Below are 24,125 nucleotides of genomic sequence, written 5' to 3'. Positions count from 1 at the left end.
CTAGGCATAATTCTTTGTTGCCAGAAAGAAATGTTTCCCCCCACTTTTTAATGTAACAGTATTTAATAGGAAAAGAGAAATAGACAAAATTTCTACCACCAAATAAAGTGATCGGACAAAAATGACTTCACTATTCTTCCAGTTTGCAAATGTTTCCCATTTATTTTAAAAGCATGTCTTATTGACAGATTCCTTCCCTATCTCTTATTTTTGAAGGGTGAGAAATGCTGGCATTTCAAACTATCTACCTACCAACTCTATCTATCTATCTATCTATCTATCTATCTATCTATCTATCTATCTATCATCTATCTATCTATCTATCTATCTATCTATCTATCTATCTATCAATCTATCTAAAATCTCATTTGCTTTCTCAGCTTTCTCTACAAATTCTGCTTCAGCAGACAGTTCACAAGTGAACTAGAAAGTGAGTTCTCTTACTGCCTCACAGATAGAACACTGAGTCCCCAGCAGGCTGGAGGGGGAGTGGGCCCCAGGGCTGGCCAGCATAGCATGGGGGACCCATGGGAGTCACAGAGGCGGTGGCGCCAGCAGGGACGGCTTGTTGTGCCCCACTAGCTCTCCTTCCCTTCTTCCTCAGCAAACGAGTCCTCGGTTCCCCTTATACTAGGCGTGGCCTGGTGACACAGTTCTGGACTCTGGGATGCTGACAGCACAGTGTGCAGAGTGTGGGTTCCAAAAAATATCCTTAAAGGGAGGAAGCGTGCTCCGTTTTGGTCTCTTCCTCTTCTTGTGGCTGGAATGGGGACAAGATGCTTAAAGTTTGTGCAGCCATGTTGGACCATGAAGGAAAAGCAAGTGCCTAAGGGACAGCAGAGCAGCAGGAAGCCGGAAGATGCCTGGAGCCTCAGGACTTTGTAGAGATACTGACAGTCCTAGTCCGCCTGCCTTCAGACTGTTCTCATGTGTGACAGGAAAAGGTTTTGCTGAAGTTGCCGTCGTTTGGTATTTTCTGTCTTTCATATCGGACCTAAACCTAACTGACACAGATCTCAGTAGCCCTGACAGTGTTTTTCCTGTGTTGCTGGGATTCCTCCTCAAGGATTCATAAAAACTTTATGGGAATTTATAATCTATAAAGTATCTTGAAATTGCATGTTAAATCTATGTTCATTCACACACTTTTCAGGGAGAAGAGGCCCACAGCAACTCATTTAATTTTTCAGATTCTCAGCTTTCTTTCCTATAATAAGGGGAGAACAACCCCCTCTGAGAGCTGATTTCAGAAGCTGATATAATCTGTATATGGTGCTTAGCACAGTGAATGGTACCTAGCACAAGACACACTCTTTTCTAAAATATTGTCAATAGTCTCATCACACTGCCTATTGATCTTAAATCTACCAGTCATTTATGACTTCTCTTACTCCCTGTCATTAAACTACCCTACTAGTTGTCAAAGGCATAGAGTCTTTCTCTACAGCGTCTCCTCCATCCACTTCTTTTTCCTCACACCCCCGCCCTCTGACCCTGCTCCAGCTTACAGCCTCTGTTGTCTCCTCTCTGAGACTCCCAACAGGTCTTCCCACGTTTGGGCTCCTCTTTCTACATTCTACTCTTTACCAGACTTCTAAATCAATTTACCTAAAGGCTTGGACTGCCAAGGTTCTTCAATGCCTACCGAATCAAATACAACTCCACCTAAAAGGAGTCAAGGTAGCACAAGAAGAAGAAAAAAATTCATACAAACCTAGCTTTGAGTTCTGGTTTTGGCTCCTTACTTGCTTTGTGCTCCTGGGAAAATTATAGGACTTCTCAGAACCTGAGTTATCTTAGCTCTAAAGTAGAGATAATAGTACCTACCACGCAGCATCGCAGTGCAGATCACAGGGACATGACATATAAAAGGCCAAGTCCGGTGCCTGGTACCTACTAGGTTCACAATAAATGTGTTGCCTTCCTCTTTTCCTGCATGGGAAGGACATGGACTAAAACAATGTCTGTCTGTCACTTACCACCCTTCCACGAATCCCTTATTTGTGTAACCTCTGCTGGCCAAACCAGGTTATTTGCCACCTCCCAGATATAAGTTATGTCTTCTCTTATTCAATTCTGCAATTGTGCTCAGACTGATTTTTTTCTTCGTATCCCTTTCCCTTTATCTATGTTGAGATCCTACTCAGCCTTTAGGGAGTCCTTCATTGCCATCTCCTCTATGAAGCCTTTTCCTGATGTTTCCAGGCAGATGTAAGCTCTCCTTGTTTAAAAAGGCACATTCTCTGTGTTTCTTCTGTGGCACTTCACGGTTCTACCTTGCCTCATTTTATGTACTTGTTATCCTTCCTAAAAGACTAGAGATGCCTTGAGAGCAGAACTAGAGCCCTGTAGACGTTTGCACCTCTCATAGCCTTAACCGAGGTCCTTTTATCTGTCTTTACTGTGTTAACTTCAAAAATTTCAAGCAGAGCTCTTTTCAGTATATCCCTAGATCCTTTTTTCCCTACTTTTACAACACCACAAAGACAGAATGATTACAAGTGTATTCAGGGAATACTCTATTTTAGGTTCCTCCCTCATTGTCCAAAAAAGGAGGCGATGCTTCTGGATGTGGAACACTTAGTCGATCCCAGTGACCCATCATTCAGAACCATTTATTACCATGTCCATTGGGTACACAGGACTTTTTCTTTTCCCTTATTTCCTAAGATTCTGGCTCTGCCTCTTACTTTTCTAAAGCCCCCAAGACTTTTTTTTTCTTTCTGCATTTCAACAACAATGAATCTCATATCTGGGCTTTGAGCACCCCTCCTAAAGATGATGGATAGGAGCAAAGCCTTCTGGGACACATTAGTACAGCTGCCAGTGGGCAGGAGGTGCTTATAAAATAAAAAGGCTCGGGATTCTGGGAACATATTTGCAGTTATAAGTGAACCGCCCAACACAGCTGAAAAGAAACACCCAAGAACACTTCCTTCTATGCTTCTTAAGCTGTGCATGGAAGAGGCACATCATATTAGATTGCAAGTCACTCTCAGAAGGATTCTTTTTATGTAGTGTCACCAGGTGCTAATATCACGACCTTTGCCTATCAGGTACATGTGCTTTAGAATCACAGGAAGCTTGTAAAGTCAAGTTTAAAGCAGCAAAAGTCTAGCTTTTAATTTATTGGATAATACTGAGTATCAGGGTCTGACTTGAAACATTTTTCCATGTAATTATGAAAAAGAATAGCACCCCCACATAGCTATAGTGAAGACTGAGTTCTACCTGTGGATAAGTATGTAAGATAAAATATTATCAGAAAACTAAACACGATTAAATCACCACTAAGCTGCAGGCACGAAGCATCATGTTGTAAACTCCATTTCAAAAATAGAAAATGGTTCTACATGTGGAGCTCTCACACCTCCTTAGACTTGGGAGAGTACAGAAACCACGAAGCTGCTAATGTGTCCACAGTCATTGCATTAAAAAGGAAGTACTGACCAAGAAAGGTACGGATTTTAAGTGTTTGGGGGACAAGAAAATAGCTCCAATATTGTCAGTGAGTCACAGGAGCTTGCCGAATCAATATTTTGGGAGGATGCTAGGAGACACAATGGGAAGATTTAAGAAGTGATGTGAGGCTTTTCCCCAGATGCAGCCAGCCTTTGATGTACAGAGAGAAACAGCTCTGTCAGATATCTGCAAAGGGAAAAGCTGGAAAAACCATAGCAAAAAGGAGTCAAGTTTTTTTTTTTTTTTAGTGAGGCGGTCCTTCTAGAGACCCTCTGCCAGCAGTGATGCTTTTCTAACACCATAGACTGTATATAAAAGATTTCTCCCTTGGAAGAGCAGAATATGCTATGCAGACCTTCCAAGTCAGTTAGACTGGAAAGAAGCAGCTGACAGTGTAAGGCCAGTACTGAGCATGAGTTTGGCCAAACTAGCCAGAGTGAAAAACAAGAACCATAAGAGAGATCCGATATAGAATGGATCTCTTTTGGGGGTTCCGAGCTCACAGTGACCCCTACTTCACAGCCATGCTGGTGAACGTGACTCCACCCCATGGCCACAGTTGAACGAACCAAGAGCACCTGACACCCCTCTAGGTGGATGAGGAATGTGGAAGTGGACCGGAGGTTGGACTTGTAAATGTGACTCTGGGAGTTGGACTCTGGGAATTGTGGGGAGACTACCAGGTGGCCTGAGAAACAGGAGAAAAGCTAGCTTGTTGAAAAGGAAGAATGAAGCAAACATAGGGAAAGAAGCGGAGAAAAGTGATAGTGTGTAAATACTCCCCTGGGTTCCTATCTTCCATTCCTGGCTGCGTCCTTTGAGAGGCCCTGCTGCCCTTGGCCTCTAGGGCTCCCCACTGTATCTTGATACTAGATCCCCCCATTTTTCTTTAAGTCAGCTTCAGTGGGGTTTCTGCTACCTGCAACCTGGAGGACTGTGGCTGACATACTAGCTCCGAGGGCCTGACCATGCAGCTTTGGGAAGGTAGTGCCTCTTACAGCAACCATTCTCTGTCAGTGCAAGCAGGCTATTAATCACAGGCACAGCCAGCATTCCTAACAACAGTTATGACACTGACAGGCTATAAATCCAAAAAAAGTCTTTCTCAGAAAACAGGGCTTTCTTGGTCTAACACAGTAGGGTCCAGGTTCTTTGATCAATTGATATGATGACGATGATGATAATGATGATACTGAGAACAGCTACCATTTGCTGTGTGTTGTAATAATAATCTACTAAGCTCTGAGCTATGTAAGGCTGGGTGCTTTACACACTTCATACCTACTTCTCACAACTCTTCACGGTAGTGAGAGTAGAATTTTGTTTGGAAAGGTTTGTGACACAATGCACAACAGAGATGTCATCTGGGAAAGACCAGCATGCTGGGAAGGCAGGTAGCTGCAAGAGGGTACTCAGCATGATGGATTCGCCATGATTCAAGATCTGTCCATTGGCCTTGCAGTCTCAGCAAATTTCCATGGTGTCCTAGCACTGACTAGATTTAGGAATGCTGAGTCATGCAACAAAGTTCACTAGAGACTGATATATAAACCAGATGCCAAGTTATTAATTTACCATGAGATGTATAACCGCCAAGCAGCCTGGATACTGATGCTGGCCTGAACAACGTATGATACTCTCTCTGTAGACAGAGAGCATCGGGAGCCAAAGTTGTAGAAGGTTGTTTGGGTGGTTAGATGATTTGAATGTTAGACACAGAGATCTGACAGCTGCTATATTCGTCTCCATAAAGGGGATTTAGCTACCAGGTGAACCAGACGCTTGGGCACCATTTCTTTGGATGCTGCCAGGAGAGCTTCTGCCAACAAATGCTTCCGTGACCTTCCTAGGCCTCTGGAGCTGACCAGTTTTTCTTCTGAAGGAAACATTTTTTCTTTAGATGTCTTAATAGCCAATCCATCTTGTGTGTCTAGGAGTCCTTTTATTTATTTAAGGTTATTTTGTATATTTGATTTATTATTTTGTATTTGATAAAGCATGATTTCATGCTTTAATAGTCTAAAGTAAAAGGATAATTTTATTCTCCTTCTTTCCACGTTTCTCAACAGAGTAGCTAGCTCTCTATCAACTGAATGTATCACCTACGATATTATTAGCCCAGTGTTTTACAAATAGGATCAAAAACATAGGTTTAGAGTCAGAAAGACCTGGGAGAAAAATCTGGCTCTCCCATTTTTAAGTTTTATAATTCAATACAAGTTAACTTCTCTTGGCCTCAGTTTCCTCACTTATAAAGTGGGTATAATGCACACCTCACAGAATAAAATGAGATTTACTGAGGTTATTATGCAAAGCATCTAGCACAGTTCTGGGTGTAAAACACAGAGATGATCATAACACATTGGAGCAAAAATAACCATGATCTCAACCATTTAGATTCTCCTTGGTTTCCAAGGATGTAATTTTTTCTTCATTATTCTTCCAATGTGGTTTCACTTTTGATTTTTATAATCATATTAGTGTTACTTTAAAAACTAATTTCCCTGACTTTTGAACTGAATAAACAAAAATGAACCCTACATGAGTGCACTGATTTCTTTGGCTTACTGTTCTCCTTCTCCACCAGAAATAAACAAATGACACAGCTTGCTTTTGTCCTTTTTCTTCCTGTTATCCTTGTGAAGATATCGTTTATGGACTCTAGTCATGTTTTGTTCATATAAGAATTCTGCACTAAATTCTCAAGCTTGAAAATGACTTTTTAACTGAGAAAGTGCTATGAAATCAGACAGCTTTTGTCACAAATTAATTCTTTTGTTCCCAATTAATTCGGTTTGCTTTCAGATGTCAGAATTCCCCCAAATTACATGATTCTTCCTGTATAAATATGTGGATCTATCTTTATATTTAGCTATTCTATCTTTTGAGTTTGCATATGCAATTATGCCCTCTTTTTTCAAGTAGATTATAAACCTTGTAAGAGTAGGGACAGATCAATCTCTTTATATCCTCACTGTCTATACACTGTAGCATTCTACACTAGATTGAGAAGATACCGAATAATTCTTTGTTGGGGAGAAATGCTATGAAGTGGAAATAAAAATGACAGAGATGTTTATCTCACTTGGTTAATTGTATTCACATTTTCTGAAGGGACAGATCTGAATCTAAGTATCTATTTAATTTTTTTGGTGTAAACTTTTGTGAACCTGTGTTAACTTTTCCTCAAGTTACTTAAACATTTTCTTTCCTTCTCCTTTGACTTTTTTTTTTCTTAAGATTTTATTTATTTGACAGAGAGAGAGAGAAAGAGAGAGAAGGAGCACAAGTAGGTAAAGCGACAGGTGGAGGAAGAGAGAGAAGCAGGCTCCCCACAGTGCAGGGAGCCCAATGCGGGGCTTGATCCCAGGAGCTGAGCAGAAGGCAGACGCTTCACTGACTAAACCACCCAGGTGTCCCATCCTTCTCTGACTTTAACACAAGGAATTTTATGTACACCCTAGATGTTTCTTACATTAGAGGAATTCCTGACTTTAGCTTTTACAGCTTTTCCTTTAATCCACATCGTACGTTATGGATGCCAAACTATCTTCCAATTTGCTCCTTTAACTTTGCTTCCCTTCTGTTTAAATTGCTTCAGTGATCCCACCCCCTTAGTATTTGTTTTGAATTGTAATGCTCAAGCTTTATCCTCTTAACGATCTTTGAGGAAAGATGATATTTAGTTTGGCCTATTCTCACATACCAAATGAAGATATCTAAAAATTTAGTGCAACACATAAATGAAAAAAATATGAAACAAGAATAATGCAGTATTGAGAGAGTAAGAACAAGTACCATGACAGACCTATGTGAGAATTAAAATGGATTAAAATTTTACAATCTGGGTACATGTGTATTTCCAAAATTGAATCCCGAGTAGGCTGTGTGCACAACAGGATAAGGAAAGGAAAACTTAGAATGTGCAAGATACAGTGCCAGAAATTCTGACATTTCAGCTTATTTAAAATGATACAACATTCCTTCTAGGTTGATGGCATTATTCTACCCTACAAGTTGTAATTTTATTGATACCTAAGTATATTGCTAATACTTAAAATTTAGCATGATAAAATTATAAACTGACCTTAAAATAAGCTCCTTTTGCTTTCTGTGAACATTAATTTCAGGGTCTTTATGCAGAACCTACGGTTAGTTTGATTTAATATTATAAACATGTTTTTCATATTTTTCATTACAATTGCAAAATAAATTCCATAAACTCATATGGGGAGCCTGTTTATGAATGTCATTACCAATCACGGAAAGATACATAAACAGACAAATCTGAGAGTTCTGTATAAGTGAACTCTATAAGGTCAGTTTTTTATGAACTAAACGGTCCTCAAGAAAAAAGTCAACCAAACTTCATTCTGTTTTTAGGACTGAAACCAAAGAGATTAACTTATCTTTGTATTTAAGGACTAGCCTCTGTCTAGGGGGCAGTGGGCTTGGCAGTATATGCAATGATCTAACCAAAAGCCTATGTAATGTAATGACATTAGACTGTGTGTTTATGGTAGATAATACCAGTGAAGCATAACACCATGCATCTTAACATAATTCAGTTTGGAAAACCAAAACTCATTCAATAGCCCCATAAAATTATGACAAACAGTGTAATACTTTTGAATAATACAAAATAGAAACACGGACATTCATGCATTCATTCATCCATCTGTTATATTGAGCATCTCCAGGGCAGTGGACACTATAAGGGACATAATGACAGGTTTGATACAATCATTGCCTTTGGAAACCTACAATCTAGGAGACAAGATATGAATACACAATTAAAATGTGAGGAATAAGGTAAGAAATAGCATAAAAGTGGTGCTCTGGAGTGTTACAGTACTACAGAGGAAGGGGGTAGGTAATATGTGTGGAGATGGCATCCAGGTAAGGCTTCATGGAGTTGAGGGCATATGGGCCATTTGGAAGTGTGGGTAGGATTTCAGCAGAGAAAGGGGAGAGTCAAATGAAGAGGGGGTGGTATGGAAGTGGGCTGTCACTAGCAGCTTTGGTAAATGCTGAACAGGCCACTTTGACTAGAGGGTAGGTCATATGTAAAGGAGTGAAAGGTAAAGCCGGGTGGGGAGGTTATTACGCAGGGCCCTCAAGGTCAGTCTACGAGGGTGACAGAATCATTGAAAGCTTTTGTCAAGGAATTGATACAATCCACCTGTTCCTTGAAGAACTTAGTAGGATAGCTTGAAGGAAGAGAGACTGAAGGCTGAAATTCTATTTAGAAGGGTCTTTTAGTGGTCCAGACATTTGCTTGTAAAGGAGGAGTGGAGGGAAAGAAATGAACATTTATTGAAAGCTCACTATGTGTAAGGCATTTATTTGTTTTAGCTGTAATATTTCACTCAATTCTTGTAACGTCTCTGAAAGGTAAATAACATTAACTCCAGCGTTCAGTTGAGGAGCTGAATCCCCAAAAGCAAGCCCAAGGTCTGGCACTGCAAGTGCTCAAGGAAAAAGCTGTCATAGCGAATCAAAGCTGTGATTCATGCAACATACTTTCTGTTCTCAACAGAAGCTCCCAGGAAACAAAATAGTTTGTCCAGTTCTAAGACTGCAACCCAGAGAGTTATTTCTACCAATGAGGCTCACCCCAACCCTTGGGTCAAATTCTGCTTCTCGTCAGGGCAACATAAGCATCAGACCAGGAGCTCAGCAGCATGGCAACCTTCTGCCAGTCCTGCTGTATTCTTCTATGCCAGTTGTTGATTCTGGGCATTCTTACTACTGGGATCAAGCTCTTCCTTTCAACTGACAGGAGGTCAAGCCTCTCTTACTTCTCAGACCAGCGTCCCTGTCTTTGAAGTCTGCCCACAACTCAGTTCCTATCTCTTCAATAAGATGTGAAACCTCTCTGATACCAACTCTTTGCTTGTTGCCCCCTGCCAGGCTTCCTTCATGCGGTGCTTTGCTTTTGTGACAAATCCACTGTCTAGACCCTGGGACTGTCCCAGCTCTTCAGGTCTACTCTAGCTGGTCTGCAGAATCACCAATCCCCACTCTCTCTGGTCTAGCCTATGCTTCTATTCGATGAAAAGACTTTTGACAACGGTCACCATGGTAGTAATGGGTAGTACTCACACTTAAATATTACATAGAACACGCTGTGTGCCAGGCATTGTTCAATGTGTCTTTCAAACATTCCTTCCTATAATCATCACATTATTAATAGCCTCATTTTATTGATGGAAAAAAAAAAGCAAAACAAAAAACCCAAGGCTGAGAGATTAAGTTACTTGTCTAAGGTGATATCTAGCGTTCTGGCTAGAATTTATCCTCTTAACCAGAATGCTCTTCTGCCTCTCCAACGTCAGTGAGAAGATAAAGAACATGTCACCAGTGAATGTACTATCTCAAGTGCCTTATTTAATACAACTGGCATAATACTATGACTAATAGTTATCAGACTTATGTTAGTTAACATCTAGTTATAAATATGAACCCAAAAAGCAGTTAGGAAGAAGCCCTTACATGATGCTGAAATTTTGATATAGAAGTATTTTCATTTTTACTGAACATACTAAAGATATTTTGCATTTGGGCAAGTCTAATAAGGCACTAGTATTAAAAAATATTGCTATTTTACTTAGCGAAAATAATCTAAGAATGCTGGTAGAGAAGGTAATCATGAATATGATCTTAATAGGAGGGGAAACATCTAAGGACTTAAAGAATCAAAGGAGAGTTGCTAAGAGAGCAGATTTTAAAAATTCTCAACACAAGAAAAAAAATAATCGAATTAAAGACTGCTCGGGGATGTACTGTATGGCGACTAACATAATATAATAAAAAAGCATTAAAAAAAAATAAAGACTGCTGACATCCGGGCAAATCGAATAGTTCCATACACTCAAGTTCACTTGACAAAATGATGACGCATTTTATTGTTATCAATTCAGGTGAACATCTGACTAAATACATCAGAATCAGAAATTTAAACAAGAATTAAATAAGAATATGTAATGTTAATATGCTAATATGTTAATATGAATTTTGGATTCAAACTGGATTCAGCATGGAGTCTGCTTAAGACTCTCTCTCCCTTTGCCCCTCTCCCCCATGTTCTCTCTCTCTAAAATAAATAAGTCTTAAAAAAAATAAGTACAGAGCACTCATTAAAAAAAATTGGGAGGGCATCTGGGTGACTTAGTTGGTTAAGCATCCGACTCTTGATTTTGGCTCAGGTCGTGATATCAGGGTTGTGAGATCGAGCCCCATGTTGGGCTCCCCGCTGGGCATGGAGCCTGCTTAAGATTCTCTCTTCCTCCTCCTTACCCTCCCTCTCTAGAAAAGAAAAAGAAAAAGAAAAGAAAAGAAAAGAAAAGAAAAGAAAAGAAAAGAAAAGGAAAACCTGGTGAATATCTCTATGTACCAAGGGCTGGATAAAAGTGATCAAGAAATACAAGGAGCTTCTTTTCTTGTCTTTTTATTTTTTTTAGATTTATTTATTTATTTTAGAGAGACAGGGAGGGAGAGAGAGTGTGCATGAGTGGAAGGAAGGGGCAGAGGGAGAGGAAAAGAGAGAAGAACCAAGCAGACTCCCTGCAGAGCACAGAGCCCAGTGCGGGGCTTGATTCCGGGACCCTCGGATCATGACCTGAGCCGAAATCAAGAGTTGGATGCTTAACCGACTGAGCTACCCAGGGATCCCCAAGGAGCTTATTTTCTAATAGTAGAGAGAGTAAGACCATGAGCAAGTAAATAAATAATGCATACGATAATTCTAAATAGCAATACGAGCTATGATGAAAGTAAAACAAGGCAATGTAATTTACAACAAAGAAGTGGTAGTGAACCAGCCATGACAGGACATTTGAGCTGGTACCTGACTGACAAAGTTGGAGACCAGAGCAAGCGAAATGACTCTCAAATGGTATGCTCAACCAGTATGGCTGGAGTATAGTAAGGAATGGGGAGACTGGCAAGAGACCAAGTCAGCGAGGTGGGCAGGGCACATATCACAGGTCCTTATAGGCCATAGCAAGATGGTTGAATTTTGTTCTAAGAAGTAGAGGAAGGCACCAACAGGTTCTAAGCTAGAAGAGTGATGTGACCTGATCTACAAGACCACTTTAGCTGCTGTTTGGAAAATGCATTGCAGGGAGTCAAGAATGGAATTGTTGAGACCAATCAGGAAGCTACTGATAGGTAGCAGGGAACAGGCAGGTGGCAGCCTGGACTCCAGTTGTGCCAGTAAAAAGAGGGAAGTAGATGGAAGAGGGACATATTTTGGGGGCAGAACTGACAGGACTTGTCGATGCATTAGATGTGGGGAGTCAGGGAAAGAGCAATCTCACTGTTCTAAGTAGATGGTTGTGTGATCTAGTGATAGGTGGAAAACTAAGAGGAAAACAAATTTTTGGCGAAATTCACATCTGTAGACTATTGATAAGTAGAATGATAATGCAGTGATACCCTCAATGACATTTACATTAAACTCAGGGAAATGACAAAAACAAACTTTCACAAAGTTATATGGAATATGACCACTGGTTAGACAGTTTTCCTATCAGCCACCTCACGCCCAAGACCATTCTCAGCTCTGGAAACAAAGATGAAAAATGAGTCATCCATTCTGGCCTTATGTGGACATATTTTATTTCATGAAGCAGTTCTAGAAATGCTGAAGAGTGTGAGCACATGGTAGGGATTCGAAAAACGTGTCACCGGTCCCATTACATTCAGAGAACATGTAACATAACCTCCTATAAAAGGGCTGAGAGTAGAATTGAGAACTCTCAAAATTGCCATGAATCACGAATCTGAATTACATTATTCCCTATTTTAAAATTTCTGTTTTATGGGTGTGTATACATATGTATGTATGCATACATATACATATATATGTATAGTTGTGTGTATTTCTCTCTGATACTACTGATGGGAAAAATAGATTGCTCTAATCTTTTTTTAAATTATTATTATTTTTAAAGATTTTGTTTGTCGGAGAGAGAGAAAGCATGTGCACAAGCAGGGGGAGCAGCAGGCAGCGGGAGAAGCAGGCTCCCCACTGAGCAAGGAGCCCGATGCAGGACTCGATCCCAGGACCCCGGGATCATGACCTGAGCCGAAGGCAGATGCTTAACTAAGCCACCCAGGTGTCCGTCTAATCTTTTTTCCTAGTATGTAATCAGCATTTTCCCACAATGCTTTTATTTAAAATGAACAGTCACTACCTACCTGCAGCATATCGCCAAGGTCTGCCGTGCTAATATCTGGATCCTCTGTGGTGTTGAAGGGCACAGGGGTTATCCGTACGAGGGTGAGCACTCTAGGTTCTGGGTATCTCCATAACATCATCCCCGAGCTATCTTCAGTTTCATTGTAAAACAAGACCTCATAGACACCAGGCATTTTCAAAGGTTCTGTTAAATGAAAAAATAATTAACTGCATGCTTTTGAAAGGGAACATGTTGATTTATTACAGAAAGAGAACGTTATGAGGATAAAAGATAAGAATGTAAAGAAGCTGGTTGGCCATTTTTATATGGTTTGAGACAGGAACAAATTAAGAATTTTCCCTTCAGAGAGACTGAATAGTAATGTACTATTTTTGTACTGCAGGTAGGTATTAATGTACTTTTCAAGTGATTTTGATGTGTTATTTAGTGAACGTGCAGTTAACAGTCTCTCTCATACTGCAGCTGTTGCTACTTACCAGCATCTCGTATGTACTGGAATAGGCCCGTCCGTAGGTCATCTGAACTTTGTTCACTTTTAAACATCTGGTTCTTTTCTATAGGAGATGGCATTTGTGGCACTGCTTTGGGAACTTGCACTTCAAAATTTCCCTCCTTGCTAAGGTATCCACTGAGTAATTCATGCAGAAGAACTAAACAATTCAAATGTTCTTGACCCCAGAAAACCTTTAAGAATCATATGAAAAATTTTAGTGGCTTTTAAATACAAACATATCATAAAGATAATTAGGCACAATCATACTTGAATTAATGCAAGACCATAATTACATTCAATTTAATTATTGACAAAAACTTAACTATAGTTTCTAAATAATTGACCTATGGGATGAAATTCTATTACTTGAATAAATATATAAAAATGAGAAAATCAATTACATCACATGTTTTGTGAATAACAATCGATTTTCAAAGGTAAATTACCAATGAAATTATGTTAGTGCGAGGTAATGTTTATGAGTTAGCTAAGTGAGAAAACAATACCTGTAACAGTCTGAGAGAAGGCAATGAAGATCCTCTAGGCCAAAATGTTAATAAAAGAATAATATTAACCTTGTGGGATAGCTTCCCTCATTTTGTCATGAGATTAAACAAACACCTCTTAATTATAAGGTTCCTTTCTTTGCACTTTTACTCTTCAGAGAAAAAGAGGAGAAGGCTTCCAACTTCCGTGCTTACGGAGAATGTGCCAACATACAGTATTCCACAGCCCCTGATAATCAACCATAGAGGAGGCACAGTGGAGTTTCAGAACAAAGGCCTTGGTGTTTCCTCTAATAAAGGATCAAATTTTCTTTTTTCTGTATGTGAAGAGTACTAGTCCATAACAGAAGTATGACCAGTGGGTAATAATGATTAATGTCAGAGGACTCAAAATGTAAATAATGTTATACTTGTCTGTATATATTGGATAAAGGCAATACAACCGTTATTTCTAAGAGAACCAGATTAACACAGAAAAGAGAAAAAATATAAAGATGTAGAAAACAATAATCCGAATTCCTGTGGGTAAATTTTAAACCTAAGTTTGGGTCCTGCTTTCTGGAATGAAGGCAATAGAAATAAAGGTAAGAGATGTGATACTAAGTCTACCGTGTTCTCATCAATCTTGTTTTATTGGATCCTGAAAAACAGAGATATGTGAAAAGTCAAGCTGGGGAGTTGAACACTGTGCTCTAGGCTTTAAGTTGTCAAGAGACAGTGAGTTTATAATATAGAGATAATATACTATGTTTTTGTCTTACTGTTGATTTTAATGAGGAGTTACTTTGCTGTCTTGGGAAAATGGTAATACACTTAATATTGTTGATAAAACACCATAAAATCCCATGCTTATTGTTAAATACATGAAGATTTCTGATAGATGCTGAACATCTCCAAAGAAATACAAAGCAGAAAGTTATTAGACTCCTTCCACATCTAGCTCCCCATCAGTAAGAAAACTGGTGAAAAAGTCAAGACAACAGAACTTTTAAATGAAAACAAGAAATTCATATATAATATGCCTCAATTATTAACAAATTAGTCATTTCCATTTTCTGTAATTATGAATTTCTCAAGATTTTTGGATTTACGTCAAACTTGAGGGACATCAAATCATATAAAGAATACATTAAAATCTATCCAAATGGAAAGTTACCAAGAAATAAGTTGAATACCCTCATACAGACCACACATGGCTATAAATCAAATGCATAAAAGGCTGCAATTGATTATATGTCAAGTGTTAATCATCAGGTGTTACAATATCTAAAGAACCTGCCACGGGCAAATGGTCTTATATATTGCTGATGACACTGTGCTTGAGACAAGTTGACTACTTTGTAACTAAAAAAGTCTATAATTAGAAAAAAGTTTAATGACCGAGCAGTTCCACTCCTAGTCACATATCCAAGAGAAATGAAAACAAACGTATGTCCACACAAGAGCTTGTACACAAATGCTCCTAGCAGCATCATTCATAATACCCCAAAGTGGAAAGAATCCAAATGTCCATCAACTGATAAATAGATAAATGTGATAGGGCCACACAATGAAACATTATTTGGCTCATTAAAAGGAACAAAGTGTACTGAGCCTGGGTAGCTCAGTCGGTTAAGCGTCTGCCTTTGGCTCGGGTCATGATCCCGGGGTCCTGGAATCAAGCCCTGTGTCAGGCTTTCTGCTCAGTGGGGAGCCTGTTTCTCCCTCTCCCTCTGCCTGCTGCTTCCCCTGCTTGTGCACTCTCTCTCTCTCCCCCTCTGTCCCTCTCTCTGTTAAATAGATAGATGATAGATAGATAGATAGATGATAGATAGATAGATAGATAGATAGATGATAGATAGATAGATGATAGATAGATAGATGATAGATAGATGATAGATAGATAGATAGATAGATAGATAGATAGATAGATAGATAGATGATAGATAGATAGGAACAAAGGAACAAAGTATTGGCACCCACTACAATACGGATGAACCTTGCTTGAATTACGATGCTAAGTGAAAGAAGGCAGTCACAAAAGACCACAGATTATATGATTCCATTTACACAGAGTCAGAAAGTGGATTAGTAGTTGCCTAGACCTAGAGAGAGGATTAGAGGGTAATGGGGAATGAATGTTAATGGGTACAGGGTTTTGAGAGTGTGTGTGTGTGAATGTTCTAAAATGGATTGTAGTGATGAGCACACAACTTCATGAATATACTAAGAAACCACTGAATTGTACACTTTATTTAGGTGAATTGTATGGTATGTGAATTGTATCTCAATAAAGCTGTTAGAAAAGCTTGGTAAGAGATCAATCTGATAATACTCTTTCTCACCATATCGGGATTTATCTCACCATATCAAAAAATGAACAAAGGCTATGGGAAAAAAAACTTATGGGAAAAATGTGGCCAACCCCCACAGACCTGTAGCAGACCTCCTCTTAAATCAATGGATATTTTTGGTACGGACTGTTCTGGGCCTGGATTGCCACTGTGTTTACACCACTTAGCTTCCAGATTGGCAGTAGCACAACACGGTCCTATCAGAATCCGACTTCTTTCTTTGAGACTTGTTTTAAGCAGAAAATCATTTACGCTGAGTAGAAATGATGACCCAAGAATTACGCCTGGGGGGGAAAAAGGAGAGGGGTATATGTTATAATTATTCCTTGTCAAAAAAGTACATTTAAGCAAGAACTACCTGTATTTTTAAAGAGCATTAATTCACCCTTTTTCAGAGTCTTCTTTTTCAGTTGGCTTTCTCCCACAGTTTTATGCCACTTATATAGAATTCTAGTTATGAAGCAGGTACGCCTCATTCACATTCCTAACAAAGAAATATTTGCCAAAACATTATGACTTTTTCCATGTGTGAGCATTTTAAGTTTTATGAGTAGAGACATTTTCATTAAATTGTGCCAGTTTTTCAAACAACTACATTAAGAATCAGAACAGCTGCTTCATTTGTCTATGTTAACATGATGGGAAAGGGCAATTTTTGGTGATTTCTTATTGTAGCAGAGTATAGTATATTACTTTGCTAGACACTCAAGTTTTTGACCGGCCCATGTTAAAATTCAAAACAATCAAAATATATAACATGTGTTTTCTAAAAATTTTAGTTTAATCCAAACTTCACACATCATAACCACTTGAAGTTTACAAAGTCTTAAAAACAGATAGTGGCAGGTTAGATTTATGAGAAAAACTATATGCTATAGTTCAAAGTAAATATACCCAGAAAAGGAATACACTTTAAAATGTAGGTTTTCTTTTGAACTTAAACTAGAAGTGTAGATCAAAACCTTTTCATAAAACCAACAGCACACTTTAAGATATTTGGATGCAAAGTTAGAGTGGTGGGTTAACTTTCCCCCAAGGAGCTCATATTCTGAATTGTCATTGTGAATATTGAATTTCACCAGACCACGTTTGTAATGCCCATGGCTTATTTTTCTAATGATATTTGATCCTTAAAAGAGATGAAAGATTAAAAAACACCTTAGGCCCATAGTATACATGTTTCAAAGTACAGTACCCACATATTGACTTTTCAATTCTGTGGAGACTTGAAAACTTCATATAGGTTGTATGCTTCTACTGCAGAAATAAGATACATACCTTCTGATCTTCCACGGAAGACTTCACACCCATGTAAGTTAGGGCTAAGACTTTTGTTAAAAATTAGGATGGTAGAAATCAGTTTCATAATTTTTTTCAACTAAATTATGGCACTAAGACTTCTATTTCATTTATACAACTTTCTTGATTCACAACTACACCTCGCTTAAAGAAAATAAATAAAACAGAAAAAAAAAAAAAAGAAACAGGTCCCCAAATGTCTAATAAAAAATCATCTCCATTAATTGGATTTTGAAAGCATAGGCTTGATTCAGTACAGTCATCCAGCAAGTGAGTATTAAGGGAATGTTAGAATTACATTTCCCTTTATTCTGCAATACATGTATCTTCATTCTGCTCTATCCACTAGTAATCTTAATGTGAATATTCTTTTGGTTCCTCATACACGAAATGTCTAATACCAAAGGACTTCCAGGTTGCTTATCTCATTTAAAGTTTATCATTACCTCGCCAGACATCCAGATTAAAAAAATCCCAGGGCCCACTTTGGGGGCTCTTGTCCTCTTATTCCAAGACTTAATTTCTAGATCATTCTACCCATCTCCATTATTTTAAAACATCAAGGAAGAGAGACTTTGGTAAGCTAAATGACTGAAATGTAGACCACATCATTTTCAAGCTTTAGTAGACTGACCATCCCGGAGGCAAAGACCATCTTATTCAGTATAGTACTGGGCACGACAGTAGCTCTTCAGGATATATCCCAGAAAACTGAATTGCCAGTATAAAATCTGATCCTATTTTCATCTGTCCCAACATATTTTTTAACTGACAGACAGAACAGAAAATTGCTTAAATCTTTGCCATTCTTCATTTTGCATTACCATGTCATAGGATAATAAGGTCGGATGGAGGAGACCTTAGAAACCATCCATTCCAAGCCCCCCTCCCCTAAAAGAAATCACACAAAACCCTTTTTATTTTGAATTGATGTTAGAATCACCTAAAACTTGCAAAAATATACAGAGCTCCCATATACCATTTACCTCTCACCTAGCTATGTAACCGTAGCAGAAATACTGAAATCAGGTAATCAACATTGATATCATACTAGTAAGTAATCTACAGATCTCATGTAGATTTTTGCCATTTTCCTCACTAATATCCTTTTGATGGTCCAGGATCCATAGTAGGATCCCCACTGCATTTAGCCGTCAGGTCTCCTTAGTCTCCTTTAATCCGTGACAGATCCTCCAGCTTTCTTTGTCTTTAATGACCTTGATGCTCTTGAAGAGTCCAGGCCAATTATTTTGCAGAATGTCTCTCATTTTGAGTTTATCTGATGTTTTCTCATTAGAATGAAGTTATACATTTTTGGCAAGAACCCAGGGAAGTGATGCCCTTCTCAGTGTATCGTATATTGGGGTATGTGATATTGCTGTTCTGCTACTGGCAATATTAACTCTGATCACATGGCTAAAGTGGTGTCTGCCAGGTTTTGCTACTGTAAAATTGCTATTTCTTCTTTTGAAAATAACAAATATCTTGTGGGGGAGATATATGAAGGTCATGTAAGTATCCTCTTTTACATCAAACTTTCACCTGCTAATGTTTTAGCAAACATCAAAGTTTCTTGCCTGCAATGATTATTACTGTGGTATGTGATCATGTTGATTTTCCATTTTTCTTATTCTTCTACATTTATTAATTAGCATTCTGTGGTTAAAAAGAGCTGTCCTTTCTACCCTCCATTTATCAGTTCAATTATTTATTTGTATTAGTATGGACTAACGGGTATTTATTTTCTTTTATGGGTTAAATCTAATATTATCATTTACTTTGTCACTTCAATTGAACCAGCTCTGGGCATTGAGAACCCCTGCAAGTTGGGTCCTGTGTCCTTTAGATATACCCCCATCATTTTTTGAGAACTTCTTTACTTTTCTGGCCATCTCTTTTAGGCTTATCTTGTATTTTTTTCCCATCTCATCTATGGCATCATCCATTTCTCCAAAAAGGGTTTCTTTTGCTGAAGAATGGTATCTAGAAAACAAAATGGGTGGCAGGTATGCTCATTGCTACTAGGGTGTCACTGCTTCTGGGCTGTCTCAGCAGAGAGGGCTAAGAAGCCCATGTATATATACCGCCCATGGTGACACACATGTCTATATTTCTTTCCCTAACCACCAGAACATATATTAAAAATCATGAATTCACACTGATACCTCTGGTTCTAATCCAGCACCACAGAGCTGTTTCTAGCCTTCTCCCTTTCCTTATTTGTATCTCCTATGACAGTGAGAAACCTGCCGAATACCCCTTCTAATGTGCTGATTTCTAATCATCCCAAAAATATCACTTCGAAGTGGTGAAAATTAAAGCAGAACTAAGGCAGACATAAAGGACAAATTCATGGGAGCAAAGGTAATTATCAAAGAAAAGACTATTAAAAAAAGGGCTAATATTTATCTCTAGGAGTCTTGTTAAGAATGGGCTTGACAACATTTTGTCTGGAGCATACGATGAAGGAGAGGACCTTTCTCACTCTATAACAACTTTCATTTATACAAAGATATTTGTAAGCATATGATAAAATCTTTGTAGAAGTAACAATACATACAGAATTTGGAACTTACTAGATATTTCTACTATGGAGGAACTACTCAAAATATTGATATTGTACTATCTAAATTAGTTTCTGAGGTTTTGCTTAAGAAAAAAACACTAGTACTGGAATGACAAAATTTACATCATTATAGCTTATATATATTCCTCAGAAAGTGCCTATCTCTTCTCAAAGAACTTAAGTAGGGTTGATGGAAGGCTTTTCTTAATTCCCCCAAGTTACACAATTAGAAGTATTTATTGTCTCGGGTGAGGAAGGATGCGAGAAAAATGTCTAAACTTGAATTATTACAATAGAAATATTGACAGCTTCTGTGTCACCGCATACACTGTTAAACACATGAACACTTCACTGCGGTCATACAAATCCTGTTCTTTTTTGCTTGGGTAGAGAGAATGGGATAACTAGAATTCTTGGGCGAATAAAGATAGAGGTCAGGACTGTCATCTCAGAAAAACGGCCCAGAAATAGGAAGCTAATGTTCAGACCAACACCTGGGAGCCTGCAAGAGGCAGTCAGATTCAGGTGTGTGGTGAGGAGGCCAGGAGGAGGCACAATGTATTTGAGATACAGAGACCTTACAATTGAGGCTGGCACTGTTCCAACTACAGCTTTATTTCTGCAATAATAGAACCCAAGGGCTGCTTTGCCGGCAAGTAGGCTTGTAGGGCTGGGAACTTGCCAGACTTTGATTTTCATGTTTGATACTCCCTGGAGTTTGATTTGGCTTGGGGATGAGCATGAGATTCAATGAAAACCAATGAGGTACAGCAATACTTTTGGGAAAGTGACCTTTCCTCTTGCTCCCTGGCTTTGAAGTTAAGAAAATGAAGGCAGTGGAGCTGCTGGCAGCAACCGTGTGGGCTCTGAGGCTGAAGCTATGTAACACAGAAGGGAGAGTGCCACGCCCAGGAATAGCACCAGTCCCGAGCTTTTCACCTCCATGAGACTGCTTAGATCACTTAGGTTGGATTCTCTGTCATTTACAACCCAAAGCATCCCAACTGGTATACAGTCTCTAAGTAAAGGGATTGCCAACGGTAACTCACAGTCTTCTATTCTTTCCCATGTCCCCCAATTTCTTATTCCAGTGAATTTTAAAGGACCATTTCTTAGACAGTATTCATAACCATGCCTAATTTCTTAAGCAAGTGCTACTCCCACGCCTCTATCTACCAGTAAGGCCTCTGGATATCTGAAATCACCTCCACCTTGATATTTATGCGTATATGCATTCATTATTCAACCAACGTTTACCGGTTATCTACTATATATCGGGTATACGAAAGGAAAGTAAATAATTTGCAATTTTCTCTCACATCAGATTTTTCCTTGGCAATTTATCAGCCTCAAGTTCCGAGGTCTCAGGAAGTACCAGAGGGGGAAAAAAACCCAACACAGTTTGTAATATTGACTCTGTTAAGCAAGTGAACTTTTAAAAAACATGGACACTTCCCTACTATCAAACAAATCTATTTTTTTTGCTTTGTATTCTCCTTTGTGCTGTTAGACCTTTCATTTTAATCAAGTATTTGTGTACCTATATGTAAGTCGCTCTTCATTTTTTTCTTTTCTTTTCCCCAATAGTCTACTTCTCACTCTCTTCTTACACCTTTGTAATCCTTTTACAGTTTGTTCTTGCCTCTATCTCAGGTGCACCAGCACCGATCATGGACTTGTTTAAACACATAGGTGGCATTGAGAATTGAAGATGCTTATGTTGGCAGTGAGGACATAGAACAGGCACTGCCCAAAGGCAGAGACATAAATGTGCCCTGCTTGGTCCCTTCTGCCCCCTTCTCTGTTCTTCTGTGCCATATACCTACAAGGAAATGAGGTGTGGTTCACTTCTGAGGCTTACACAACTGATTTAACCCATCCCCACGTGCCCATTGGCCCACCACACTGCCTACACACACCAGGTGGCTGTGGCTTTGCTCCTCAGTGAGGAGTTCTGGTTATCGGCGCTACCGCAGAAAGGGTCACCCACAAGTACCAGCTTTTAAGTTTAAAATAGAGTCTCTGTTTCCTTTTGAACATTTCCTGCTCTGTTTTTAAAACAGCTACAACAAAATAATAGAAAAACATGTTAGTTCAAGTGGTTTTAATCTTGGCATAAAAGACCAGTAATAAGGGGCGCCTGGGTGGCACAGCGGTTAAGCGTCTGCCTTCGGCTCAGGGCGTGATGCCGGCGTTATGGGATCGAGCCCCACATCAGGCTCCTCTGCTAGGAGCCTGCTTCTTCCTCTCCCACTCCCCCTGCTTCTGTTCCCTCTCTCGCTGGCTGTCTCTATCTCTGTCAAATAAATAAATAAAAATCTTTTTTAAAAAAAAGACCAGTAATAAGAGATTATGATGATCACTTAATAATAAAGAGTGGTGATGAATTTCACAAAGGGTCATTTATAAATGGTAAACCAAACTTCACACTTTTACCACAAAGTATGAAAATAATCCCTGGGACCCACGACAGGGTTATTAATTTCCCTTTCCCTTTCTTTCACTCTGTGAGAAGCTAGCGTATGGGACATCATCCCCTCCTTTTTGTTTTTTCATCAGGAAACATGCTAAATACCTTCCTTGGGATGAAATGAATCTTGTTTTATGTATCACCACACACATACACCCAGGGCCCCGGAGAATATTCAGAGTTCATGTAAACTGGATACTTACACATTTCAAATCGGGTATAAATGGCAACAGATAGTGCATTAAGGAACGTGTTACTCTCCTTCCTCATGGACTACTAATGCACGGTGGGATACAATGACTACACATAAAAACTATAAAGAGCTATCTTCGTAGCGCTGGAAAAGGCCAAATGATTTTGTGACATTTTATCTCGGTGTGTATGTGCATGTGTGTGTGTGTGCATACTGCAAATATGACAATGTGTTTACATTTGTTCTCGCTGGCGAATATATAGGTGTCTGATGTGATATCCTTTACATTTTCTGAACTGTTCATTTTCCCCCTAGATTTCCAAAAATAATATGGAGAGAAGAAAAAAGAATTAAAGAAATATGCTGTGGAAGTGTAAGATTTTAAATGGTCACTTAACACTTTTAAAGCATGAATATTATTACAGTTACTCAAACACTTATCAGGTCATTTTTTAAATCTTTTAACTCTGAAGTAATATTAGGCTTTTAGAGCAAAGTCGATATCCTTCACTCAGCTTCCCTTAAAGTGAACAACTTACGTAAGCTATAGTATGATTCTCAAAAGCCAGTAAATTAACCTCAGTACTACTAACCAATTTAAAGACCTTATTTGAATTTCACATTACTCCCCTCATGTCCTCTTCCTGTTCCAGGATCCAATCCAGGACCCCATATTGTGTTTAGCAATTGTGTGATCTGGTCATTCTGACCGAGTATATAACCTCATCTACTTCCTTCCATTCACCAGAATGCTTTTCTGCCTGATTTTTCCATTGGCCTCTTTCAAAAATCTGTGTTTATATTTTTAATTTCAGCCCTAGCAAACTAATGGCAGATATTTAATTAAACTAAATGAGGTGTAACAACATGGAGAAGTAATTTCAGAAACAACTGGTATGATAAACAGAAATAACCTTGCTTGGTGTGCATACTGACATACTTTTCATTGAGTGTAAAAATTTAGTTCAAGGAACAAGTAGTTTCATGACCTTTAAAATACTCTTTCGGAAGACTGATAAATGCAAACCACTTGTTTTGGAGAATGTTTACGAAATGCTGCCAGCTCTGCATCGTCAGTCTCTACTAGACACTTGCTAAGGCTCCTAATTCTCTGCATGCTGACTGTGCAAAATGCGATCTGAAGCAGGGCTTCCGTATGTCACAGGAAAGAGTCCTCGGTGATGACATGTGCTAGCCAAACACATCCAGGTATTTTGTTATACAGCTGGAAACAATCTAAGGCTACTAGAAAATCAGCAAGCATGGGTTAGATACATCTATAGGTCAATTTGCATAACAGTGAAGCATCAGGGTGCCTCAAAAAGTGAGGAAGAAAAAATTTTTATAAAGATTGATGAAGAGATGATCCATAAAGAGATGGCCATAATAACCAGATGACCTGAAACAATTTTTCTAAGTACAGTTCATAAAGAGACAATTGGAACTCTTCTCATTTCTACCTCCTTCAACTGATTATGTTAAAGTACATAAAAATGGCATTTGGGTATTTTAACATGAAAAAAACAAACCAACCTTGCCCACCCATCAGAGTATGTAAATTGATTAGATTGTATTTAATTACGTATTTCATAATCTG

At 38.8% G+C, this 24,125-nt stretch overlaps 1 protein-coding gene across 18 annotated transcripts in view; it reads right to left on the bottom strand.

The window, feature by feature from the left end:
• The window catches only part of VPS13B (vacuolar protein sorting 13 homolog B), a 765,680-nt gene that overhangs the window by 134,316 nt on the left and 607,239 nt on the right, over positions 1–24,125 (bottom strand). For all 18 annotated transcript variants that reach the window (XM_044382679.3, XM_048212588.2, XM_048212589.2 and 15 more), the window contains 3 exons: positions 16,082–16,284; positions 13,145–13,352; positions 12,667–12,851 (listed from right to left, as the gene is read on the bottom strand). In XM_044382679.3, coding sequence (XP_044238614.2) covers positions 12,667–12,851; positions 13,145–13,352; positions 16,082–16,284 — 596 coding nt within the window. The remainder of the gene's footprint in view (positions 1–12,666; positions 12,852–13,144; positions 13,353–16,081; positions 16,285–24,125) is intronic.

This window comes from Ursus arctos, unplaced genomic scaffold, assembly GCF_023065955.2.
Source record: "Ursus arctos isolate Adak ecotype North America unplaced genomic scaffold, UrsArc2.0 scaffold_6, whole genome shotgun sequence".
Classification (NCBI taxonomy): Eukaryota; Metazoa; Chordata; class Mammalia; order Carnivora; family Ursidae; genus Ursus; species Ursus arctos.
The sequence above is the reverse complement of the archived record's forward strand: the minus strand, read 5'-3'. Positions and strand labels throughout refer to the sequence as shown.